The sequence below is a fragment of the Botrytis fragariae genome (assembly GCF_013461495.1).
Source record: "Botrytis fragariae strain BVB16 chromosome Unknown tig00000251, whole genome shotgun sequence".
In the NCBI taxonomy this organism is placed as follows: domain Eukaryota; kingdom Fungi; phylum Ascomycota; class Leotiomycetes; order Helotiales; family Sclerotiniaceae; genus Botrytis; species Botrytis fragariae.
In genome coordinates, this window is record NW_023501003.1 from 665,991 (window position 1) to 689,572 (window position 23,582).

The 23,582-nt window shown below is 42.1% G+C and overlaps 8 protein-coding genes across 8 annotated transcripts; 5 read left to right on the forward strand and 3 right to left on the reverse strand.

The window, feature by feature from the left end:
• Positions 1–589: 589 nt before the first annotated feature.
• Positions 590–2,439, forward strand: Bfra_011783 (putative quinate permease protein; the record flags this gene model as incomplete). Its single annotated transcript, XM_037342109.1, has 5 exons — positions 590–1,075; positions 1,128–1,178; positions 1,230–1,349; positions 1,436–1,981; positions 2,032–2,439. The coding sequence occupies 5 exons, from the start codon at positions 590–592 to the stop codon at positions 2,437–2,439; spliced, it is 1,611 nt and encodes a 536-aa protein (XP_037188189.1).
• Positions 2,440–3,725: 1,286 nt separating this feature from the next.
• Bfra_011784 (putative acetate transporter protein) lies at positions 3,726–4,724 on the reverse strand (the record flags this gene model as incomplete). The annotated part of the gene is made up of 5 exons (XM_037342110.1): positions 3,726–4,020; positions 4,081–4,126; positions 4,177–4,370; positions 4,429–4,541; positions 4,596–4,724. 5 exons carry the CDS (start codon positions 4,722–4,724, stop codon positions 3,726–3,728), a joined length of 777 nt encoding a protein of 258 aa, XP_037188190.1.
• An 891-nt stretch (positions 4,725–5,615) lies between these two features.
• On the reverse strand, positions 5,616–6,207 carry Bfra_011785 (uncharacterized protein; the record flags this gene model as incomplete). The annotated part of the gene is made up of 2 exons (XM_037342111.1): positions 5,616–5,914; positions 5,967–6,207. The coding sequence occupies 2 exons, from the start codon at positions 6,205–6,207 to the stop codon at positions 5,616–5,618; spliced, it is 540 nt and encodes a 179-aa protein (XP_037188191.1).
• A 4,304-nt stretch (positions 6,208–10,511) lies between these two features.
• Bfra_011786 (putative laccase precursor protein) lies at positions 10,512–14,657 on the forward strand (the record flags this gene model as incomplete). Its single annotated transcript, XM_037342112.1, has 8 exons — positions 10,512–10,642; positions 10,704–11,548; positions 11,712–11,743; positions 11,791–11,919; positions 12,803–12,937; positions 12,987–13,086; positions 13,147–13,198; positions 13,253–14,657. The coding sequence occupies 8 exons, from the start codon at positions 10,512–10,514 to the stop codon at positions 14,655–14,657; spliced, it is 2,829 nt and encodes a 942-aa protein (XP_037188192.1).
• Positions 14,658–15,676: 1,019 nt separating this feature from the next.
• On the forward strand, positions 15,677–16,036 carry Bfra_011787 (uncharacterized protein; the record flags this gene model as incomplete). The annotated part of the gene is made up of 3 exons (XM_037342113.1): positions 15,677–15,787; positions 15,817–15,883; positions 15,968–16,036. Exons 1-3 carry the CDS (start codon positions 15,693–15,695, stop codon positions 16,034–16,036), a joined length of 231 nt encoding a protein of 76 aa, XP_037188193.1. The 5' UTR covers positions 15,677–15,692.
• Positions 16,037–16,045: 9 nt separating this feature from the next.
• Positions 16,046–16,913, forward strand: Bfra_011788 (uncharacterized protein; the record flags this gene model as incomplete). The annotated part of the gene is made up of 2 exons (XM_037342114.1): positions 16,046–16,443; positions 16,844–16,913. 2 exons carry the CDS (start codon positions 16,046–16,048, stop codon positions 16,911–16,913), a joined length of 468 nt encoding a protein of 155 aa, XP_037188194.1.
• Positions 16,914–18,941: 2,028 nt separating this feature from the next.
• Positions 18,942–19,742, reverse strand: Bfra_011789 (uncharacterized protein; the record flags this gene model as incomplete). Its single annotated transcript, XM_037342115.1, has 2 exons — positions 18,942–19,427; positions 19,617–19,742. The coding sequence occupies 2 exons, from the start codon at positions 19,740–19,742 to the stop codon at positions 18,942–18,944; spliced, it is 612 nt and encodes a 203-aa protein (XP_037188195.1).
• Positions 19,743–22,315: 2,573 nt separating this feature from the next.
• On the forward strand, positions 22,316–23,264 carry Bfra_011790 (putative cell division control protein 42 protein; the record flags this gene model as incomplete). Its single annotated transcript, XM_037342116.1, has 4 exons — positions 22,316–22,335; positions 22,520–22,639; positions 22,738–23,116; positions 23,199–23,264. The coding sequence occupies 4 exons, from the start codon at positions 22,316–22,318 to the stop codon at positions 23,262–23,264; spliced, it is 585 nt and encodes a 194-aa protein (XP_037188196.1).
• Between the last annotated feature and the right edge of the window lie 318 nt (positions 23,265–23,582).

Sequence of the window (23,582 nt, forward strand, 5' to 3'; positions counted from 1 at the left end):
AAAGTGTTTATCCGCTTGTCAGTAAGATTGCGGGGTGGCTTTTTGTGGATTCGCGGGGACTGGGGGGTTGGAGAAGATGGGGTTCTCGGGGTTGTAAGCGACCGCCGTTTTGGCCAGCTAGGTTAAATGGAACTCGAGGAGCTTCGATCTTTCAATTTCTACTTAGTACTGGGACTGAAAACATAGTCTCGGGACTCTCTACCCTATACATCGAAAGCTTCATTGAATCTCAAATTAGTTCATGATATGGAGCTTGAAGATATATTGCTGGCACTTATCACTTGCAAACATGTTCGATTTCCCTTATTGCACACAGGTCAGATGGAAATAAATTCCAGGGTATGAGGGTCAATCTTTTACCGGGAACCATGCTTCTATACAGATTATTGGTCGATCAATCTCACGCCTCAGCCGTGCATATTCACATCGAAGCTCCGGTGAGGGTGAAGGTTACGTATGTGTGAAAGTGGATAAGAAGCTCTGGATAAGATCCAGCCATGCGCAAAATAAATTTGACAATTTCCCTCTTTCTTGTCGTACCCCAATCTAGATCTCAATATCTCTGAGTATTGAGCTCCAATCCGCTATCATGGGGATGTTGTCCAAAGTCGAGGATCGCCCTACTCCTTCTCAAGTCTATAATTGGCGTGTATATGCATGTTCTATTGTCGCTGGTTTTGCTGCTGTCATGATAGGTTATGATAGCGCATTCATAGGAACAACTATCGCCCTGCCATCTTTCAAAGAGGAATTCAACTTCGCCGCATTATCTACCACGAAGTTAAATCTTGTGAGCGCCAATATCGTATCATGTTATCAAGCTGGAGCATTCTTCGGTTCTCTCTTTGCGTACATTGCGGCGTATTTCCTTGGAAGAGTCCGAGGAATGGCTGTATTTAGTGCTGTATTTACAATTGGTGCTGCAATGATGCTTGGTGCAAATGGAGATCGTGGCCTGGGTCTCATATACGGCGGTCGAGTTCTTGCAGGTTTGGGCGTAGGAGGTTGTTCGAGCTTAGCTCCCATTTATATTTCCGAGATATCTCCACCTGCAATTCGTGGTCGATTAATTTGCGTAGGTTTTGCCAGTCAATTGCACATTAAAGTTCTTGCTAATCATCTGCCAGATGTTTGAGTTAGGATGGCAGATTGGTGGACTGGTTGGATTCTGGATTAATGTGAGAACAACAATCGTTGAGTGAGGGGAGAGTTGCTAATTGTCTCTGCAGTACGGAATCTCTGAAACTCTTCCATCTAACCACGAGCAATGGATAATTCCATTTGCAATTCAGCTTATTCCTTCCGGATTGTTATTATTTGGATCATTTTGGCTTCACGAAACCCCTCGCGTGAGTACACTGGCTTCCAAATCTTTCACTATTTCTTCTCAATTGCATTGCTTTTCCGAACCATGGCTAAATCTTATTCCATATAGTGGTTGATGAGCAAAGGAAAACGGGATAAAGCTATCAAAAATCTATGCTGGATTCGAAACCTCACTGAAGATGATATCTACATCAGGGAAGAGATCTACGCAATCGACCAAAATATTGAACAACAAATGGCGGGTGGTGGTCTTGGATTCTGGCAACCATTCAAACTCCTCGCGAGAAGTCGAAAGATTCAATGGAGATTTTTCCTTGGAGGTGCATTGTTCTTTTGGCAAAACGCTTCTGGTATCAATGCCGTCAACTATTATTCTCCAACTATCTTCAAGAGTATTGGAATTATCGGTACCAATACTTCACTATTCTCGACCGGTCTATTTGGTGTTGTCAAAACCGTGGGAACTATCATTTACTTGCTGTTCCTGATTGATCAATTGGGTCGCAGGAAGCTATTGATGATCGGATCCATTGGTGGAGCTTTGTGCATGTACTACGTCGCTGGTTACATTGCAATTGCAAAACCTGCGGATCACCCAACAAGTTCCCTGCCGCCTTCTGGTGTATCTGCAGTTTTCTTTTTCTACTTGTGGACTGTAAGTCCCCAGCCAATTGGATACCCAATGACTTACTGATAACTCTTTAGGCATTTTACACCCCAACCTGGAACCCAACACCCTGGGTAATAAACGCCGAGATCTTCGACCAAAGCGTCCGAACGCTAGCTCAAGCACATGCCGCTGCCCATAACTGGCTATGGAATTTTCTCATCTCGAGATTCACACCTCAAATGTTCTCTTCAATGGGATATGGAGTCTACTTGTTCTTCGCATCATTGATGATTTGGGGTGCGGCATTCGTCTTCTTCTTGATTCCAGAAACGAAGAACGTTCCTCTGGAGGCGGTTGATAGGCTTTTTCAGCGCAATTTACCGGCTAGGAGAGCGCATGCAGTTGTATGGGCGGAATTGGAGCAGGAGGAAGAGGCATTGAGAGCGGGAATCACAGCGGGATTGGAAAAGGAGAGGGCCGCTTCGCATGTTGAGACTGTTTAGGATGGGCGGGACACGAGGATTGGTATTTATTCGTAGCTAACGACCAATTCATCGCTTGATTATTGCTGCAGTAGTGAGAAATAGTAGTAGCAAAAGCTCTGCATAATTTTGCCCCCGTGTCAGTTTTCATGAAATGAAGAGATTCAGCTAGAGGACGCGGAGTGCTTGTTTTTCCGGAAGAAGACAATCGATATCAGAATCAATGTCTGTTCAGCTTCGAATAATATATAGTGACCCATATGACTCGGGCATCTCACACATATCGAAAGCCAGAAGTTCCTTTGCCTTAGACTCAAGTAGAGGTTAAAGGGCATCAAGGAATGGAAACTCCCAAACCTTGGAACTGTGCACTCCTTCTCTTTCTCCCTACTTCCTATTCCCGAGCCCCAATAAGAATGCAGTTCTCAACACCAACCCAAACCCGAGAATCCCGTAGTTAATCAACTCCTCCGTCGACCATCCCCCAACGTTAAAAAGCCCAATTGAATCCGCCTCGTAGATTCCCCAAGCATGCCCTACGTCACACACCAACATAGCAAATACCACAGTTTTCCACACGGAATAATCGCGAGTGAGTCTCAGGACGACCGCTTCGTTGATTGTGAATAGGATATACAGAGCCGCGATATCAGTGGAGAGAAACTTTATCACGGGGTCTGGGGTAAGGGTTGAGGAGAGAGAAACGAAGGGTTTAGAAAGGGAAGAGGGGGCCGTGCCGTGGATGAATTTGTAGGGTTGGAAGTAGGCTAGGTATGCGCCAGAGAGGGCCAGGATAGGTTCGATGTAGAGGAGAAATATACGATAGAAGGGGTGGATTTTGGAAATGCGAGAATCAACTGATGGGGCCATTGTGAAAATGGTGACGATGACGGCAATGTGCTGGAGAAATATTGAAGGCGTTAGGTTAAAGGTAGGTCATGTTATATATGTAAAAGATGTGGTTTATGAGCTTCAATGTCGTGAAAGACTTGAGACAATGTTTATCGATTGAGAAGTCAGTCTAGTCTGTGCTGCCGGAAGTTTTCCGCCTGCCACTGATAAACCCACAATTTCAATGCTATCGCACTGAAATCGTTTACCGTACTCCTGAGAATCTCACGCCTGCGCCGTAAAGATTACATTTTGAGGGACTTAATCATGTAGGAGACCGTAGCTTCGGAATTTTGGAAACCGAATCTCAATTGCTTCAGCAATTTATCCGTGCTTTTATTTTTTCTCAAGCCTTATTTTATACCGCAATCACAACCTCCCTCATGAACCTCGGTGTCTCCTCTTTAAACCACCCTTCAGGCTTGAGATTCCTTCTCATGTTGTTGTGGAACCGGCCTCTCATTGTTCAATTTCCTCTTGAAGAATCGACCGGTATCGCCCATTGGAAAATCGAAAAATAGTGCTTCCTGGCACATCAAATGTCCCACAGTATAATATCCAAACATCCCCGCTATGAAAGCAAAGGCTCCGGCAGTTTTCTTGAGTGCGGCGGCTGTTGCAACGTTGCCGTCTGCAGCACAGAAGTACGATGCGCTGACGAGAGTGAAGGCTAGTTGTACAAAAAAGAAGATGGCAACATAGACGAGGTTTCTAGAGTATTGATTAGATCTCAATCGGAAGATTGCCAGAGGTGTAATATATAGTACATACATTGGAAGTGATCCGATCAAGAAAAATAGGTTGAAGACAGACCACACTGTTTCTGTCAGCTTCGTAGCTTCTCAACAGGCAGTCACGGATACCTACACAAGACAAAGAATCCAAGGGCATTATTATACTGTACAGTATCATTCCCATATGCAGCTGCGATTCCCAGAAAAGGAATGTCCAATGCACCAAATCCAGCATAGAAAAGTCCAAAAGCACTCAGGACAGTATAGCCATATGAATTGCCCCGAATGAGCTCCCACTGAGCAGAGATCACCATGCCTATGCCTGCGCTTTAAGAGGATTAAATGGATGAAATTTCAAAGAAGAGAAGGAGGAAGGAGTTTCTACCAAAAATTGAAATTCGCAACGAAAACATCTGTATTAGATAGCCCGCGGAACCCCATGAGAGCACAAGAGAGCGTTGTCAGAGTAGTCGCAAATGCTCCGATTGCTAATGCGGTCTGAACAAAGTCACAAATGAGTTGATGATTGTATAGGGGTTTGGAAAGACTCACCGGACTACCAATTGTGCTTCCAAAGGATTGTGGTACTACATGGATGGAATATCTTCGCAAGCTTTGGTCGATATCGACGTCTTTGAGACAGCCGCTTTCGATATCTCTACTGCGAATTGTGTCAACCATTTTGAGACAATCAGCCAAGCCTTAAAAGTCACGTAGATTTAAGGAAACAAAACAGAATCCGAAAAGACAGCAATCGGCGTTTGTCGGGATTAGCCTCTTGATCTGAAGATACCAAATCCCGAACTTCGCAGACAAAAATAGTCAGTGCTAAGGTGTATACTTTACTCGCAGTTTCGACGCATGAGCAATGATTCAAACAGTCCAGACTGCGGTGCCAACAACCAGAAACTCTTCGTATTTGAAAGCGGTTCAATAATCACGATGAACCCAGTATTTCGAATGTCCTAAATATCTGAATATGATTCATACATTGGGAACCTTCTTGAGGCCGTATTTATATGACACGAAACACTTGTTCGTACTCACATTGCCCAGTCTAAACGAAGATTTCGACATATACGCAGTCATGACATGCTTCTCGGCAATCATTTAGGCATTATATCGTTGAGGTCAGGAATAAGGATTCAGATAGATGATTGAAGGCCAATGCACTGATCTGATGTGGCGGATGCACCAATCAATGCCTCATCTGGGGAAATACCGGCTTCTTGGAAATGGATTTCCCCAATGATCAACAACACTAATAAGAGCACGACATTGAGGTTAAGTGCGCGCAATACACAAAAACATGCGTTTCTGGTCACAAAAGAGGGGTGAGCGTCGTGGAGAAAAGGTTGTGGAAATCTTGTATTAGTCAGCTTAGACAACATTCAACCAAAAAAGAAACATTCACAAAAACAATAGACGGCTGAACAAACGACCCGACTGATTTTTCGAAGTCTGCATGGTCTAGCGTATACCTAGTAGTCTTGTACTTATATCAACCTAAATAAATTTCTCTTCTCTTGAGCATGTATTTGCGCATTCACATGTCCAATAACTTGAGATTCTTCATTTGTCTCTTGACCCCAATCCACCTCCGGTGCTTGACGAAGTCTGATGGCGGGTAGAGCTCAGAATCGTTGTTGGGAAAGATGTAGATAGATCTGATGGTGTTATAACAACTTGTTCAAGAATGTCACTACTTTGGTGCGCACCACCATGGCCATTCTGGCCACCACCAGCTCGACCACCTCGTGACGTGGGTATATTACGATCTCGAATAGAGTCGCGAACGCTAATGCTTGGATTTTTGATTAGGTAATTCCTCGCATTTTCTGCTGGTGATGGGTAAGGGAATGGAACCCTTTCTTTTCTTGAGTTAGTTGTCTCTGCGACAAGCCCAACGATGAATCAACTCACTATCACCATACTCATAATACCAATTAAGATCTGCCATATATCCAGTCAAGTGGACATCTTCTGGATGATTCGCAACCGCCTGGTCGATTAGTTGCAAAGCTCGCTGCCGTACTTTCCGTTCGTATTCATGGCGTTGTACAATAGTCCAATCCTTCGCATCCAGGTCCCGTAAATGTTTCTCGATTAGTTCATTTGTTCGAATGACAGACATGTATCCCCGCGGGGGGACGTTGTAAGGCATTTTGCACCAGACTTTTGATTTTGAGGTAGCATGAAAGTTTCAAAATTTAATTGATCTAGATACAGAATTGAAGGAAGTCTTCTCAGGCTGGCCAGTGAGCAGAGTGAATCCAGCTCGAGGACAAAAGACGATTCACTACCTACTTGAGTGAATGTCTTCTGGCACGTCATTCAATTGTATGCCTCAGTTATACCTGTGTCCTAGAAACATGTCATTAATATATTCATAATGTAGTTTGCTTTAGACTATCAATAATCTATCTGGCTTTCTTTTTTATGGATTTTTTTCCGAAGATGAATGGGCTGAAAGATTTAAAAGATTTAAAAGATTCAAAAGCATATGATGATCGGCAATAGGTTTTCACGTTTCAAGATTTCATTAAAGCCAATGTATACCCACGAGAGAATTGAAGGAGGTCATCACGAGGTGAGGGACGAAGCTAATCACCCGATACAAACTCCTTTATATAAACTATATAGCTATAAACTTTACGAATTCGAGGTTTCATGAAAGAAGTATTCAAAAGTTAGCCACGTCATAATACTTTGAAACTTTTCGAATGAGACATACGGCTTTAATGGGAGTTAGATGAAGCCAAGTACATCAAAAACTACGCTGGTGTCAGCGGGTCTGCCATTGATATAACTTAAAGTACCCAGTCTTGGAAACTTCTTTAACTGATCAAACTGACTCGAAAATTTGAATGGTAGCGTGAGACACCTAGGTGTTAAGTTTGACAATTGAAACTGCCTCCCTTTCCGAAAAGGGGGCGTATAGTTGACCAGTATCTACTGTACATAATGCTCTCATATCGTCCTCTACACAACAAATCTTTGAAAAAGCTACTTCCAAATCACAACAAAACTCACGACAGAAACGCACACCACCATACCAAAGTGAGGCCAAGGAATTTTGATGAACCTATCCTAGCGTCCAGGCTACCAGAGGTCACAGTATCTACCCCTCACCTGTTGGAACTATGGAGTCTCGATTCTGATCAGCGATCACAAGTTTTTGGTGAACAAAACATCAGGGTTTGCAAGATTGAGGCTTCATAAAGTGAGGTAATATTTTTGCATGGCGACTTATCAAATGTAACAAGACATTTGAGCCACTCGCATCAAGAGCAGAGCAAATGATGCTCGAGCTTTATCATGGATGATTATCAAAATGCTAATGATGAGGGATAACGGTGATAACATACCCAGGAGTATTGAACTTTCTCTCATGGGCCCGGTTGGTGGTGTCTCGGCTACCGGTCGGGGACATGCAGGGCAAAGACCTGCGAACTCTTCGAGCACTGCTTCAAAAATAGCATCAAATGCAAGTTCTTTAGCCTCGGCTACGAGAATAAAAATATGTTGAATGCATTCACTGTCCTACATTTACGCTAGCTATCATTAGTCATCAAGATATATACCTTCTCTTGATTCCATAGTCTTAATATGATAGCCATTACAATGCAAGCCTCCGTATACCTACAATAAAATATATACACCTTAAAATAGTGGTGGGACATCGAAGAGAGCGAGCAGCGAAATTGGTTTGATAATGCAGATAACACTGGCGATTTTGACCATAAAGGCGACAAGAAGAGATGAAAATTTCCAGATGAAAGCTCACTACATAGCATGCCTGATTATGTTTATATTTGATGGAGGCTCCCAAAGACCTCTGGATGAAGACCCCCGGGGTTTCCCAAGTGAAGTAAGACCTCCTCCATGATTTGTTCAGTGGTCATGGATCTCAATGGTGCGCCAATTAGAAACTCTATTGCTGGGAAATGAGTCTCAAAGCATCGAGTGATCCCACGAAATAAGTTGCTCGTTTGCCCTGATGGCGGAGTGTACTCAAACTAGCCTTGGCGATTCCGCGATTGGCGAGGAAGATCCAAGAAAGATCGTGATCTACTTAGGAAAATACTATAGACACTCATCTGTAGTACGGTGGGGGAACATATGGAAGATCTCATCAAATCCAATTTATTAGGACCTGATTTATTGCCATCACTCCAGGAGTGGTCTGGCTGAAGCTAAAAACAAGATGCATATGCATTCTCATTCATAGCTCGTTCTTGCAAACGAATGAATCTTGTTTAGAATATCTCATCCAAAATCAAAAGTGCCGCAGCGATATACAACCAGGGTGACCAGAAGTTTGGACCTGCAGACTGGATGCAAATTTTCAACATCCGGAACAAAATCATCATTCGAAATGAATTTAGTGATTCATAGTGTTCGAATGTTCTCATTTTTATCAAAATATCATAAAAACAAGAATGAAGTCCTATGAATTGTCGAAATGCAGTCCAAACCAATGCACATATGCAACTATCCTGAACGTTGTAAATTGAAATGCTCCACATGCCATTCACAGCCTGCTTCCATAACCCTTTTCACTAAATCGCATGTGATTAAGCAAACGCACAAGCACGTAAGTGTCACGACCGCTTGGTCCATGATCTAACGAACTTTAGTATCATGTATGTGATATTTGAGTTTTAGAGGCATTAACATCCATCGTATTTGGAGGCTGTGTTGGCCACGAACTGCCAACGCTTTGTACACAATGAGAGCAGTTAGTCTCGGCCAGAGCATTTTCTTTTCCTATGTCCATCTACCTCCCGTGCGGGGTATTTCTCACATTTGCACCCCTTTCAATCGAACGATTAACTATTTCATGCACGTGTCTAGATCTATTTGTCAATTTATCTCTACAATTGGTTACAATGCTAGGATTACACGTCATGATTGGACATGAAGCGTTGAAGAATTCGGACGGCGTTTCAGACAATTCTGGAATTTTCATGGCATGATACGAATACACGAAGATCAGATGAAAAGATTTCAAACCATTTCCCCGGTAAAATGAGAATGTCCGGAAGGAAAACGGACTCAGCCTCGTTAACAATCGAACGTTCAAGAGATTGTCAATACAAGAATATTCATATGACGCTGCCATGACCTCTCCTCTAGAAAGATGGAGTCCAGGAACGCCTCGAAAGTTTGTCGTTACCCAAAGGGTCTCTGTACTGCGAATACAGTCAGCAAACCAACATCGCTAGGACTTCCGGACATCTAGACCATCCTCAAAATCCGCATTTTTCGTTTTTAAGTTTTTGGACTTCATTCGGATCCACTCCTCGCCACTGCTACTTTCTTAGTAGGAATGTATATTTTACCCGATTTAGCATTAGGACATTATGGAATCCACATAGAGGATGACTCTTTGAAGATTTTTATATACTAAAGAAAAAATACTTCAAGAAGAGAATGAAATTTTCGTGGAGGCTGGTCGTGTGATGTGTTGTACAAATTTACAAGAACGGTGTGGAATTTCTATTACAGAAAGAAAGTCGGTACATTGCTTGGTCGTTGGCCTCGGCTACGAACGTTTGAATGTTGGTACCTGTGTACGGGGAGAGTATTACAGTAAGACATTGAATTAGCATGGAATCGTAGTCTCCCCCTCTCGCCCCTGAATCTAAAATCTTATCTACTCGAAATCATTTCAAACATTCAAATACTGAATCCAGTAAGATATACAGAGTAGATTGATTCGTATCAAGATATTAGGTCCTCAGGTGTATCAATGTCGATCATGAACACTCCGATTGGTATCAAAATCATCTCATCAATGATCACTCTGATGAATACCTGGTGCTGTAGTAAACCCAAAAATACCCACTTGCAGTCATTTACCAAAGCCGTCATCATATTTAACTTTTTGTTGATTTCACACCAGCAACCACACCGTGCACTTGCTATATGATCCATAATTAAGTACATTTCTCAGCATTTCTCTTGGCTCTTGAACAGGGCTGACAAAATACCCATCCATGCCTCCTTCCATGCTTTACCATGTGCACACTGCACCAGGTGCTACGCCACAGACCATGACCATTGTGACCTATCAGCGCTTACAATGGATGAATATAAATGCAAGACCCGGCCACAATCACTATCATTCATCAATAATCCAAAAATTTAAGGTTTATAGCATCGAATTGATTAAAGAGCTGTCGTGTCCTGCCATTTCGTACTCGTCCCCCCATAGAAAGAGATCCATCCATCACTGTTATCATCATAATCATATCATTTATTTATTCTCCATTTTTTGTGCCCAATCGTCCATCCCAATTCCACACAGCGACATATTGATCGATCACTCTATACCATATATATCATAACCTTCCTCTCCTTGTGGCTAATCTCCCGCAACATATTCGTCGATTAGAACCTAGTCTTTCATCAACTCTCCCATTCACACTCGGGCAGTTCGACGTAGCTAATCAAAGTACAATCATGTCCGGGGCATTAAGTCTGCTCGCAGAGCTCGACAAGGAGACCAATAAAGCTCCAAGTCGAAAGAACAGTCAAGCAAAACCAAGGACGAGCAGATCAACAGCAAATTCGCGATCATCTTCAGTCCAATCGTAAGTTTTTCGAATTCTTCCCCGAAAATCATCTCACACTGATAACTAACACTGAGTGCAGAAGGGGACCATCACAAACACAACGTCCAACCTCAGCCCCGGGGCCCAGTCCAGTAATTCCACCTCAAAATATAACTCCTCGACGTACTACACAATCTACAAATGTCACCCCTCGAACGTCATTTGAACTTGGAACTGAAAGATCGAGATCCCAAGGCCCGGATTCTCGAAGAGTTTCATTCGCAGAGGCCCCGCGACCTCAAACGAGAACTCTAATGATACCCTCGAAAGAAAACATGCCATCGTCCGGGTTTCCGTACAACATAAAATTGAACAAATATGGTGTTTCCGAGCACGAATGGTCACAATTCACCAAAGAAATAATTGAAACTCTGCCACCGTCAAAGAGCTTTAGCTGGTTATGGAAGCGTGGGAAAATTACTGCGATAATCAAAAGAGACCTTCAATACGAATCGGAATTGAAATCAGCTTTGAGGCAATGGAACAAAGGATTCAGACGTAGAGGCTTCCAGGTGTATCTGGAAATTCCAGTCGAGAAGGATTTGACCGATGATGAGGTCTCGGGAGATACTAAAGAAGAAAAGAAGCAAGCTAAGAAGGATGCCAAGAAATTCCGATTCATAATAGGTGCTGGGAATTCTTCTTCCTCTTCCGTTTACTCGAGGACGAGTTTGGCGGAAAGCGTTAGTAGAGAAGATAAGGCTAAACCCGCCCCGATTTCGCGAGAGGAAGAGGACCAACTAAATCAAAAGTTTCCACAAGCTCAGACAAATGGCACTGGGACTGCAACCAGTACGACAGAAGGTGGGCATGACGAGGATGAATCTTCAATTGAAAAGGCTCCAATTCTTTCACCGTCAACAGACACTGTAGACCATGCTCCCGGTGCGGTGTCCGTGTCATGAATTTCGAATTCATCGAACTGTAAAATATGAAGGAGGGGATCACGACATATAACGAAGATAAATGATGATGGTTTGGTTGGCGTTTAGGATTTGAATCGTTGTTGCTACCGATTTGGACATGTTTAATGAACGGGTAGTTTTAGGCTCCACTCAAGGTATTGGACCAACAGAACGGGTGAATTGGACATTGTCATGTTATGTACATTACTCCCTGATGCATAGCGAGATTTGTACACCGAAATTTGTATATTAGATGAGAATTTAACCATTACCAGCGGCGGCTTTATGGGTCTTCTCTTACTGTGGCCTCTTATCCCTAGAATTGCATTACCAACATTTGTGATGGAATTGGTGAGTAAAGCGGAGGGAATGAGAATGTATTATTCGTTTACTTCGAGGCATTTTTTCTTTTCTTTCATTGGTTCTCAAAGTTCTCTTGTCATTTTGTGCCCTTTTTTCTTGAATCTCTGTTCCATTTTGTCACTCATCTCAGAAAATCTCAAGGATTTTTTGACAGCCACACAGTATTTGACCCTGCTCCAGCCGTGTCGATCGCACCACGAAAACCATCTCACTCGGCGCCGCTACTGAAGAATCATATCTCCTATTGCAAGCGCATTCTTAGTGGCGGTATCCACTGCGGTAATCACTTCTAGTCAGGGGTGACGATGTATTACCTGGCCATACTTGATGACCTCATAACAGGAAACTCTTTTAGGAAATAAAACCTTCTATACATACTCAAAGTACCGCCACAATGAATGCTTTTGAGGGTCACGTTTGTTTCGCGATGTTTCCCAGCATTACACTTTAATGTTTGTAGAGAAGTCTTTTTCTCGAGTGATGAAATTTGGCCTCTGTGACGGACACCAACAATATTCTGCGGCTTTTTCATGGGCCTTAAGAAGGTGAACTCGGCTTCAATACCGATAGAATTTTTATTCGGCCTTCTATGAAATCGTGATTCATATTCAAAAAGTGTCTGGCATAGAGAAATCAATAATTGATGTGGTCAATAGTGACCCAAATCATGAATCTATAAACAATTCCTATACAACAGTTGCAATTACCATCACATAAATAGATTGTGAACTTCCCATGTTTTTAATGAACCAAATGCGATTACAGTTCCTATTGCTTGAGAGTAGACGCATGCTTTATTATGTTTTTCACAGTGTTGCTTTGTATAGCAATTCTCATTCCGTCTTGTCTTCTTTCTGCTATACCAAAGCAGGCGTTATCAAATATTAAGAGAACTTCAACCTCAAATTGCTTAAATACTGCATCGTCACGGAATTGTTGGAATGGTAACTATTCGATTGATACAGATTCGGAGGAGGCATGGCCAGATACTGGGGTTGTTGTTGCTGTATGTATTTAATGTGTTGTCAAAGTTGTTCATATCTCATTCTTCGCAGTACACTCTTACCATAACAAATCAGACTATGTCACCCGACGGTACACCAAGATGGATGTTAGTAGTCAACGGCACTTACCCAGGTCCTACCATTACTGCAAGTGAGTTCTTTCCAATGTGGCCCCCGTTCCACAGTGCAATGTTGGCTCATCTCTTCATAGATTGGGGTGATACACTAGAAATTACTGTTGCCAATCAAATAATCACAGACGGGTAAATATCTCCCCTGCTTTTCTTATCTCACCATCAAATACTGAATCTATTTAGTGTAAGCATTCACTGGCACGGAATTGTTCAGAAGAATACCAATACCATGGATGGTGTAAATGGAATAACAGAATGTCCAATTCCACCTGGTTCATCTAAAATCTACAAATTTCTCGCAACCCAGCATGGTACCTCTTGGTATCACTCCCACCATGCAGCCCAATATGGTGACGGAGTTCTTGGAAGTATTGTCATTAACGGTCCTGCTTCGCTGAATTATGACCATGATCTCGGTCCACTACCAATTACTGATTTCTACTATAAGTCTACCTATGAAGAAGGCCTTCTCTCTGTTAGTAAAGGTCCTCCAAAAGCAGACAATGGCCTCATAAACGGAACCAATCGAAACCCTCACAAAACCGCTGGAGTGTACAATCAAGCATCAGGACTAGTTCCAGGAGCAAAATACCGTTTACGAATCATCAACACGAGTATAGACAATCATTTTCAAGTCACTTTAGACTCTCACTCTTTTCAAGTGATTCAAACCGATTTCGTACCGATTCAGCCCTACACTACCAACACCGTCTTCATAGCAATTGGTCAACGATATGATGTTATCATCACAGCTGATCAAACGCCTTCCAATTACTGGTTCAGAGCCATTGTTCCCAAACCTCCGACACAAAAGGGGTTTGGCTGTGGTCAAAATGCTAATAATGGGTCTATCAATGCCATTTTCTCCTATCAGGGTGTCGAATTATCGGAGCCAACTTCCAATTCCTTTCTTATACCCCAAAGCTGTGAAGACGAGACTCAACTAGTCTCCTGGCATGAGAAAGCCGTGCCCGAAAATGAATTCGTGTGGCCTACCGCCCAAGAATTAGTTGTTACTGGCCCAGGAAGTAGTTCGCTTCCAAAAGCACCCGCACCATATATCTGGAGTATCAACGATACATACATGGAAATTGAGTGGGATAAGCCCACGCTCCAATATGTTACCCAGGGAAACAAAAATTACAATGTACATCAAAGTATCATTGAACTTCCGGATGCAAATGTATGGACATTCTGGATCATCAAAAATGCCGCGGCGGTACCACATCCTATTCATCTTCATGGTCACGACTTTTACATATTAGGACAAGAGAACAGTGTCAATTTCACAGATAAATCTACTTTAAACTTTGCTAATCCTGCTCGGCGTGATGTAGCCATGCTTCCAGCTCTCGGGTATTTAGTTATTGCCTTTGTTACGGATAATCCTGGGGCTTGGTTGTTACATTGTCATATCGCGTTCCATGTCGGGGAGGGGCTTGCACTTCAATTCCTAGAACGAGAATCAGAAATTGCGCAAAGAGTAGATCTTTCCGCTGTAGATGCGGAATGCAAGACATGGGATGCATGGTATAATACCGAGCGGGTTGATAATGCTTGGAACACGGAATTTGATTCGGGTGTCTAATCTGGTAATGATACTTGATGGCGTTTTGTTCTGTATATATTTATTATATGGGAAAAGGCTTTCTTCATTAAATGAATAATTTGGTGCTATACCATTGGCAGTAGTCATGAACTGTTTTAACCGCAATTGCATCCGCTCGCGTATTATAAAGGGGTGAGAACTTTCAAACCGCTAGCATTTACATAATAGAAGCAAAATTGAAACCTGATATGCATTCATGATAGCTTGCGATGCAGGCCTGATAACTGGGAGAAAAGATAAAGCGAAGTGCGGGCGCAGTTGAGGAGTTACAAGGTAAAGCCAGCGAGTTCAGATCTATGTACAAAGTTCATATTGTCACAAGAAGCCGCGTATGCGTTGACGATAAATATTTATGGATAGTTTATAATTCAGATGAGAGAGTACAGCGTGAAAGAAGCAATGTGCCGGGGAGAGTCCAAATATTTTATACTTCAATACCATTCCCATGTTGGAGTAACACCGTACTTATCTTATGGCTTGGTGGAGACGAGACAAATTAAAATTTCGTAAAGTGTAAGTTTGTGTTTGTGTTTCTTCTTGGCTCATGTTTTCAAGCTAATTGTTCTATTCTAATACACGATCTTAAGGATGCCTATTAATTATTTATCATTGGAGCCAATTTTTGAACTACTATTGCATTGGTTCGCTGGAATCTCCGTTACGGTGATAAATTTGGTTGCCACTTGTGAAGATTGTGATGACAGGAGGACTAGTTGTCATGTTCGTCCAAAACGCGGGGTTTTTAATTGTGTTACATCAATAATCTAGTAACTCGAGTCTAGAGTTTTACACCATATGAACAAGATTATCTGGAGTAGTAGCAATGGGATGGAGAAGGACAAATTTACTATGCCGATAATCTGCAGGAAATCTCTTTTGCGTTGTAGTTGACACATGTTCTTGTTGAAAGATAACTATCCATGATTTATTGCTTTGGTCTCTCTCCTCGGAAAAAGACTTTGCATAAACTCATGGTTATATATCTATGTAAGATACAGTTTCTTCGAACTTTTGATGATCGGCGTCATCTTTGCGAAAATTGAGTCAGCCAAGGCTTTAGCCTTTAAAGATAGTCCGGTCACGCCATTTAATGCATTTGGATGTCTGACGTAAGTGAAATCTAATAAACTATAAGTAGAAGGAGTTCATATAATGCATTCTTACCTTCATGCTTGTCAAAAAGTTATTCAAATTTTGTGTTCTTGGTACTCAAAAAATAGCATGTGAGAGATTTGCGGATAATTTTTGTGAGGCACTGGCTAACTCCAAAATATCCATCAGTGAAACAGTTGCAAACGAATACCAAAAACTTGAGTTTTGAAATTCTCTTCAGTGTCATACAAACATACAGTTACTAGGAGTCAAATATGTCTAAGTGGTGTCGTCAAGAACCTTCAAGAGCTACTACAATTTGGTGCATAGGCGCCGTCGTATTAGCAATGACGTTGGGTGGATTCTTTATTGGCTACTATTGGGATCGAGACGATGTTTCCAAAATGCGGTCGAAAGTTTTGCTTGGGCTTCTAGCATTCCCTCCTGAAGACAGATTAGAACGGGTTCTAGACCTATGTATGCTCCCTCTTCGAAATTGTACAGAATCCCGCGCAATTCATGACAACGAGGAGGCCATACAGCATCTTAATCGAATTATGTCGGTAGAACAATGGGAAAGCAGACTGGATGTCTCTAATTTGAGGTGCTTGACATTGGAAGAACGTAAATATTTCCAAAGTATTGCACGCCACAAGAAATATGGATGTCCCAGGTCTGACTGTTGTAATCAAGAAGCCATGCTCCGGAGCCGGATCACAAACTATAATAAGAGAAAAGCAGAGCAAGAGATTAAGTCATTGAGTCATATTTGTGGACATGATTTGTTTGTACGAGAAGCATACGGAAGACGTAGCACCCACGATATGTAGGTCCTAATTGTCTAATTGTATTCTGTCTGAAGAGCTAGCTATGTACAGGAGGTAGTAGGCCTTATATAGACCTACTGAAAGAGCTAGTCTCTTCTTCATTCGCTTAAGGCTTTGTTACAGTAACCTTACTATAGTAGTAATTGAATTAAAGTCATTCACTTTGTTCACACATGATTGTTCTGGCAAGGATCTGGAGAAGTGCCAATCACGGTGCCAAGAAAATCGGGACAGAAAGCTAAATAGACTTTTGAGTCTGGAGAGAATCAAGTTCTATGTACAAAACCTTCTCCCGGGAGGAAACGCCGATTACTGATACGATATAAAAAAACGGCTTGACAGAACGGACTAGGATTTGTGGTGAGTAAAGGGACGTCAATTATGCTTAGTCAATCTCGAGGCTATACACATACAACGACCAGACTTTTCAAAATGTATGATTATCGAAATTTGAGGAACTTAGTTTTGGCATGGAAGTATAGCAATCCAGACCTCTCACTGAATCTCAGGGTGGGAGCACATTTGTAGATTTGTATTTAGATCAAAAATTGCGGTGTGCATGGTGCTGAGTATCCTGGCTTGTCCCCATTGGCGCAGGTTAGTATATGAACTGCAGTCTACTAAGAAAATAATCAACTGCGCAGAGCTGTGGAAATTTCAATCTCTTGGAATTTGCAAGAAAATTTGTAATCTGTTGGCATCTTGTTGAATGGTGGACATTTCAAGTTACTTTCAATGTTTGAAAACTCGTCAACATTTGAAGATCATTGGTTCATGCATATGTGCAGTGTGGAGACAGACAGACAGTAGGAATACCATATTATATCACATCTTGTCAATCAACCCGAGTCGTTGACAATATCTATACATGGCAGTTAGCAATGTCTAGTGAACTACTCACACCTTTCAGTCTAAGGGGCTAAATTTCAAGACTATTTCATTTCTACCCCCCCCCCCCCCCCCCCCCCCCCAACCAGAATCTCAACCCATGTCCCATATTCCGAACGAAATTTCAAGATAGAAACCCAAAAAAATAGCAGGCGCTATAGACTAGGACTGAAATCTGAGGAAGAAACTTGCAACAGTAGACATGTGTCCCATCAGAGAAGGGGAGCAAGGGGTGGCAGACTACTCGTCACCCCTTGAACCACCAATCATCGAAATTACGACAAAATTGGACATCGAGAACAGAGACGACGCTATATGACGAGTCGAGAGTATAGATAGCCTAAAAACCATGAACTCGTCCTCCTTTCGATCTAAAGTCATCTCATTTCAGACTGATAATCTGACGGTGTCAAATATTGAAATGGGAATGGCAAAACGAGGGTAGATATCCAAACGCACAAGTCACGACAAAAATTTAGTCATCACGAAGTTGTGTGCGGACCGTGGAGAACCAACAGTATTCCCTCGACGCAAATTCTTAGACCTGTCAGTCAAAAAAATGTACAAATGTACATAGACCGGCCTGACTTTCGAGGATCCCATTTGAGAAGAACGAAACAATTTCTCCGTTACAAATGGACTGGATGAATCCTGTAGGCAAATACATACATCCCATCATTGATCCGGTGACGCCAACTGTACATACGTCCATATATTTCCGGCCCTCACTCCAATCCTTCAGTTAGCCGAGAAGCCTCTATATACCACAGCTACGCTACACCAGCTATACCGGAATCTCACCCGGTAGTATCGCTTCAATTCTCCAGCCAGCTTCCCATCCAGGAATCGGTGTCGAACGAAAACGGCACGGAGGCAGATGGGATCGTATCTTAAACGAGACATCACGACATAGAAATACGTGCGGACAGCCTCGAAAAGGCAAGTTGTCAGAATGACCACGTGGCTTGGCAGATGCTGTACTACGTGTAGCTAGCATGATAATAATTTATTTTTGGATGTAAGAAATGGTGTGGGTATGGGTGAGGCGAGGCGAGGGCATTTCCATCTTCAATTAGAAAACTCAAATGCTTGCAAAGTATTGAAGAGTTGCTCAAATATCAAGAGCAATCGAAGAAACATTGAGAACTCATAATTCGCAATTGGCCACCCATCATGGAGTACAACCAGCTCATGAGAGGAAGTTAAATTCTCATCCCGTCTTCCAAGCCACCTGCGACAAAATCTGCATGCCATCCCGAGCAAAACCACAACATGTTTCGTCTCCATTTTCTAGCAGGTTCTCGCATCTATACTTGTCCCGTTATTTCCATATTCGTTGCCTGCAGAGAAATGGAAATGGTAAGTATACTGCGTATCATCTTTTACCGTTCCACAAACGTACAGTATTATCTGATCGCCGAGTATGTGATGTCGAACTGTACTGTCGTACTGTATTTCAAATAGGATTGATGGACTTGCGATTTGCTTCAGCTGGTAGATTTTTTTGTTCCTCAATTTCTGCCTTCCCTCTGTACTTCCTAGCTCTTCGTATGCGAATTTCGAGATCTTCCATGGCTTTCTCGGTATTAATCAATTCCGGAATGACACCCATCATCTTGATACTATCTTCCTTTGTATCCTTCAAAGCCTGAGGGGTGAAAAGCCCAAACATTCTTAATGGGTCCTTCTTGAGAGCAGTTTTCGTGTCATCATCGCCGTTTGTATCTCTGTTCAAAAGGTCCGATTCCGATTCCGAAGTAGAAGTTTCGTTAATGGCGAATAGAAGAGGAGGGGTAAATTTTGTCGATTGTGTATTCGAGGCGTTTTCGGGGATCGTTACATTGCATAACCTCTGTGCTTGAATACGATCATCATAGAAAGAGGTATCGTAACGGATTCCATTTTGCGGCGTAAAATTGGCTCGGGATAAATTGATGTACATCTGTTGTCGCTCGTATTAGTATGAGTGCCTAGTAAATTAGATTTCCTGATCATCACCTGGGAATGGAGAGAGGATACGGGGCTGTGTCAATGATAAATGAGGGGTGAGAGGGATGAGGGGTTCAATCATCAAGGGGTACGGTGAATATATTGAACAATATCATTTTGCAAAAAGAGATTTATAACTGACAGATGACGACAATGCGGAGAGCTTAGATCTTAAAGCACTGTATCGATCCAAAAGTTGAAGGTATTGTTCTAACAGATGATCAATTTCGAGGGTGAGTTCTTGAACGGTCGAGATAGAGATGGACATGGTGAAATCCGAGTTTGGTGAATTGGGCTTCGATGAAAGGGGCAAAGATAAGATTAAGATATCGCAGTGATTCGTACGTAGTGTGCTGTGCGTTGCGTCGTTTGTTGTAATTTTAATGTTATGAGCTTATGATATGATTTCAGCTCAAAATTTCAATATTTGGATCGTGATTCTCGAGGGAGTTTGGGAAGAATAGCTACCTAGCGACCTAGCAACCTAGCTAGTATGGAGCAGTCGTCTGTATGTAAGACTACCGGTACAAGACAAGACAATAATTACTAGGTACTGTGTACAATTGAATTGCCAAGTGGAGTACCAGCGAGCCAGCGACTAGGATCTTATCAAGGATCATGGAAGAACAGAAGAAAACTCGTGGAAGGTGGAGAATACCTTCTAGGCAATTAGTTGGAGACTGCTTAATAAGGAAATCCGGTCGATTAATTATCTACTCGAGTCAAAGTAAGTCAAAAGGAGAATAAATGAAGATATTGATGATGTGTTGTGCTGTGTTTTACGAAATATGGCACTACAAAATGATGATTGGTGAGGGTAGTTAATTCATACTACCTAGGAATGAATGTTTTTTGGTTGAACGTTGGAAAATCTTCTTTCAAAATATAATATGCTTGCATGCAGGTGGGTGGTAACTCTATCCAATCCAGAGAGTATCACTACAATTGAACTTCACCACACTCAATCCATACACATTCAACCCTTTTTTCGAGATTGACAACGCTCCGCTGGGCTACTGCCGTGGAGGCTGTCTCGCTTCGCTCCTGTTAGAAAAGGAGAGCATTTCGAGGACTGGAGTTGAAACTTGTTTTTGATAAGGCTGCTATAAATATTTCCCTCTTCACTCTCCAAGCTTGGGTAGTATATACTTCGTACTTCGCATTGAAAACTAGAAAGAAGAACCCTAGACCTTGAATGCCATCTACTTTTCTCACTACCTATTATCTACCTACTCATTATCGACTTAACACGGCTGTACCTTAGTTGCAGATGTAAGGGCATTGGTCGTAATCAATGGTTCTGTCGCATTGATACGTAGATAATCAATATTCCGCTCTGATATCCCGCCCTATCTATCTGCTTCGGACCCTTACCTGCCCTACCAGCATGGCCTGCTTCAATCTAGGCTTGCCCTTTTTTTCCCTCCTTTACCCACCTTGCTTGTTTTGCCCTTCCCGAATCCTTTCAAGCGCTGAGTACCTGGTCCATTGCAATAATGTGTTGAATGCTGGGGGTATAAGCAAGCTGCTAGAGTTTGATTTTCAGCAGATAGTCAACAATTTCCGTTTGCATGAGAGGAGTTTGGAGATTTCATTGCATCAACTTGCTTTATACTTTCTTCCAATTTATTTTCTTCCAATTGGAGGGAAAGGGACAGAGACAGCAACAGGAACATCAACTAGAGTAAGAGCAAGATCAAGGGCATTCAAGAGGAAAAAAGGTACACCGATACTTGCTATACCTAGCTAGATACCCATTTATTCATTCATCCCTTTAACTCACCGTGTAAACCACTCATTGAGAAAATAACCTTGACAAACCCAATTTTTATTCAGTCGCTGCCTTTCCAACGCCCCGACTTCTTTCCCGTCAAGTGTTGAAACTAATAGTACACCACACAGTTACAAGAACCAAGCCAGTACAAGACAGCATAACAACACCCATACAGCGCTACCTTCATCTACCTACCTACCTACCTACACTAGAATACAAAGTGATGAATCAAAAAGAAGCACGAACCACCGAACCACCGAACCACCAAAACACCAAAACACCCTACTTGCATCGCCGAAACCATTAAAATCCATCTATCAAGCCATTCATAGGAAAATTTAAAATACGCGAACCATACAACTAAGTACAGCGAATGATGATAATGATGACAATAATGACAATCATGATAATAATGATAGTAATAGTAATAATAGTAATAATAACAATAATAACAATAATAACAATAATACCTAATAAGAGTCCCTCCCTACCTAGTAAGAAAGGAGAGAAAATACTAGGAGTTCAATTATTATCCTCATCCCATTTCCATCCCATCCCATCCCATCTCTTCCCATCCCCATCCCCATCCCATCCCATCCTATCCCCATCTCGTTGTTGTCTTGTCTCGCTCGAGCTTGTCTTGTCTTGTCAATTGTCTGCCTGATATTTCAGACCTCTAGAATAATCAAAAGATTGGAAATCGTTTGCTCATATTACATGCATTATTACTTTCCTGGATCAATCTCATTCAACTCGTTCTCGTGCATTTCATTCAACCTCAACCCCTACTCCTACTTTCAGTCAATTCAATTTAATTCAATCATTCAAATCTTTCATTTCGCACACATCACATTCAATCATCCTCTCTCAATCAAACATCACCACCACTCTTATCGAACGTCATTTTGCATACAATCAATTCCTACAGACCGAGCGCAACTCGATACAACCATCGAACAACTTCTTACATTTTTCGAATTGATTACTGAAGGAAGTGGACTTGAAAGAACGATTTCCCCCCAGATATTCAAGAACGGGTTATTGTTGTCTCTAGACAAAACGGAACAATGGTTGTCGCAACGATAAAGTTCGTATCTCCTTCATACTTCCTTATTCCTTTCCGTTGTCTTTCTCTTGGACAATTACGTAGCGTCATTGGGGTTGATGATCATGATGAAGCCGCTGTTGTGGCATGGATTGAATAACGATCTCGGAGAATTACCTTATTTCAATGACTTCAATCATAGCTAACACATAATATCGATTTGTAGATGTGTCGTCGTCGGTGACGGTGCTGTCGGAAAGACTTGTTTACTTATATCCTACACTACGAATAAATTCCCCTCCGAATATGTTCCTACAGTCTTCGATAACTATGCCGTCACAGTTATGTGAGTTTGATTTACACCGTCATTTCTCAACTTCATTTCTGCCATTCCTTCAATACATATACAACGACGGGATATTGTTCTGATCATGAATTTATTAGGATCGGTGATGAACCATATACACTCGGTCTATTTGATACTGCCGGACAAGAAGATTATGACAGACTCCGACCTCTTTCATATCCACAAACCGATGTCTTCCTCGTTTGCTTCTCGGTAACCTCGCCCGCATCATTCGAGAACGTACGAGAGAAATGGTTCCCAGAAGTTCATCATCACTGCCCCGGCGTACCTTGTTTAATCGTTGGCACACAAACCGATTTGAGAGATGATCCCAGCGTCAAGGAAAAGCTTACAAAACAAAAGATGAAGCCGGTCGAAAAGAGTGATGGTGAGAGGATGGCTAAGGACTTGGGGGCTGTTAAGTACGTTGAGTGCAGTGCTCTGACCCAATACAAGTTGAAGGATGTTTTCGATGAAGTATGTATTTCTTAATTCTAGGATGCGGCACACCTTCCACCGAGGTATTCATGAGAAGAGGGAAATTGCTAATTATGAGTAGGCAATTGTTGCAGCATTAGAACCTCCTGCGCCAAAGAAGAAACAACATAAATGTTTAATTCTTTAATTCAATTGTTTTACATAGACCAAACAATTAACTTTCTACCTCGCCTTCTTTCGTACCGCTCTTCACCGCCACCTCTCCCAATTATTCTTTCATATCTCATTGTCCAAATCCTCTTCGAGCAATTACATAAGTTCGGAATATCCTAGTGTTCTATTACCGTGGAGGGAATCGAAAGTTACGTTACACAGTCACACATCACCGGACTAGTCAAGAATCGACATCTTCTTGCATCTTCAATTCAGAAATGGGGCTATGATGCGACATTTTGAAACGGCTAGGAAATCTCTAGGGGAAGAGTAGCGAATGGACTCAAGGATG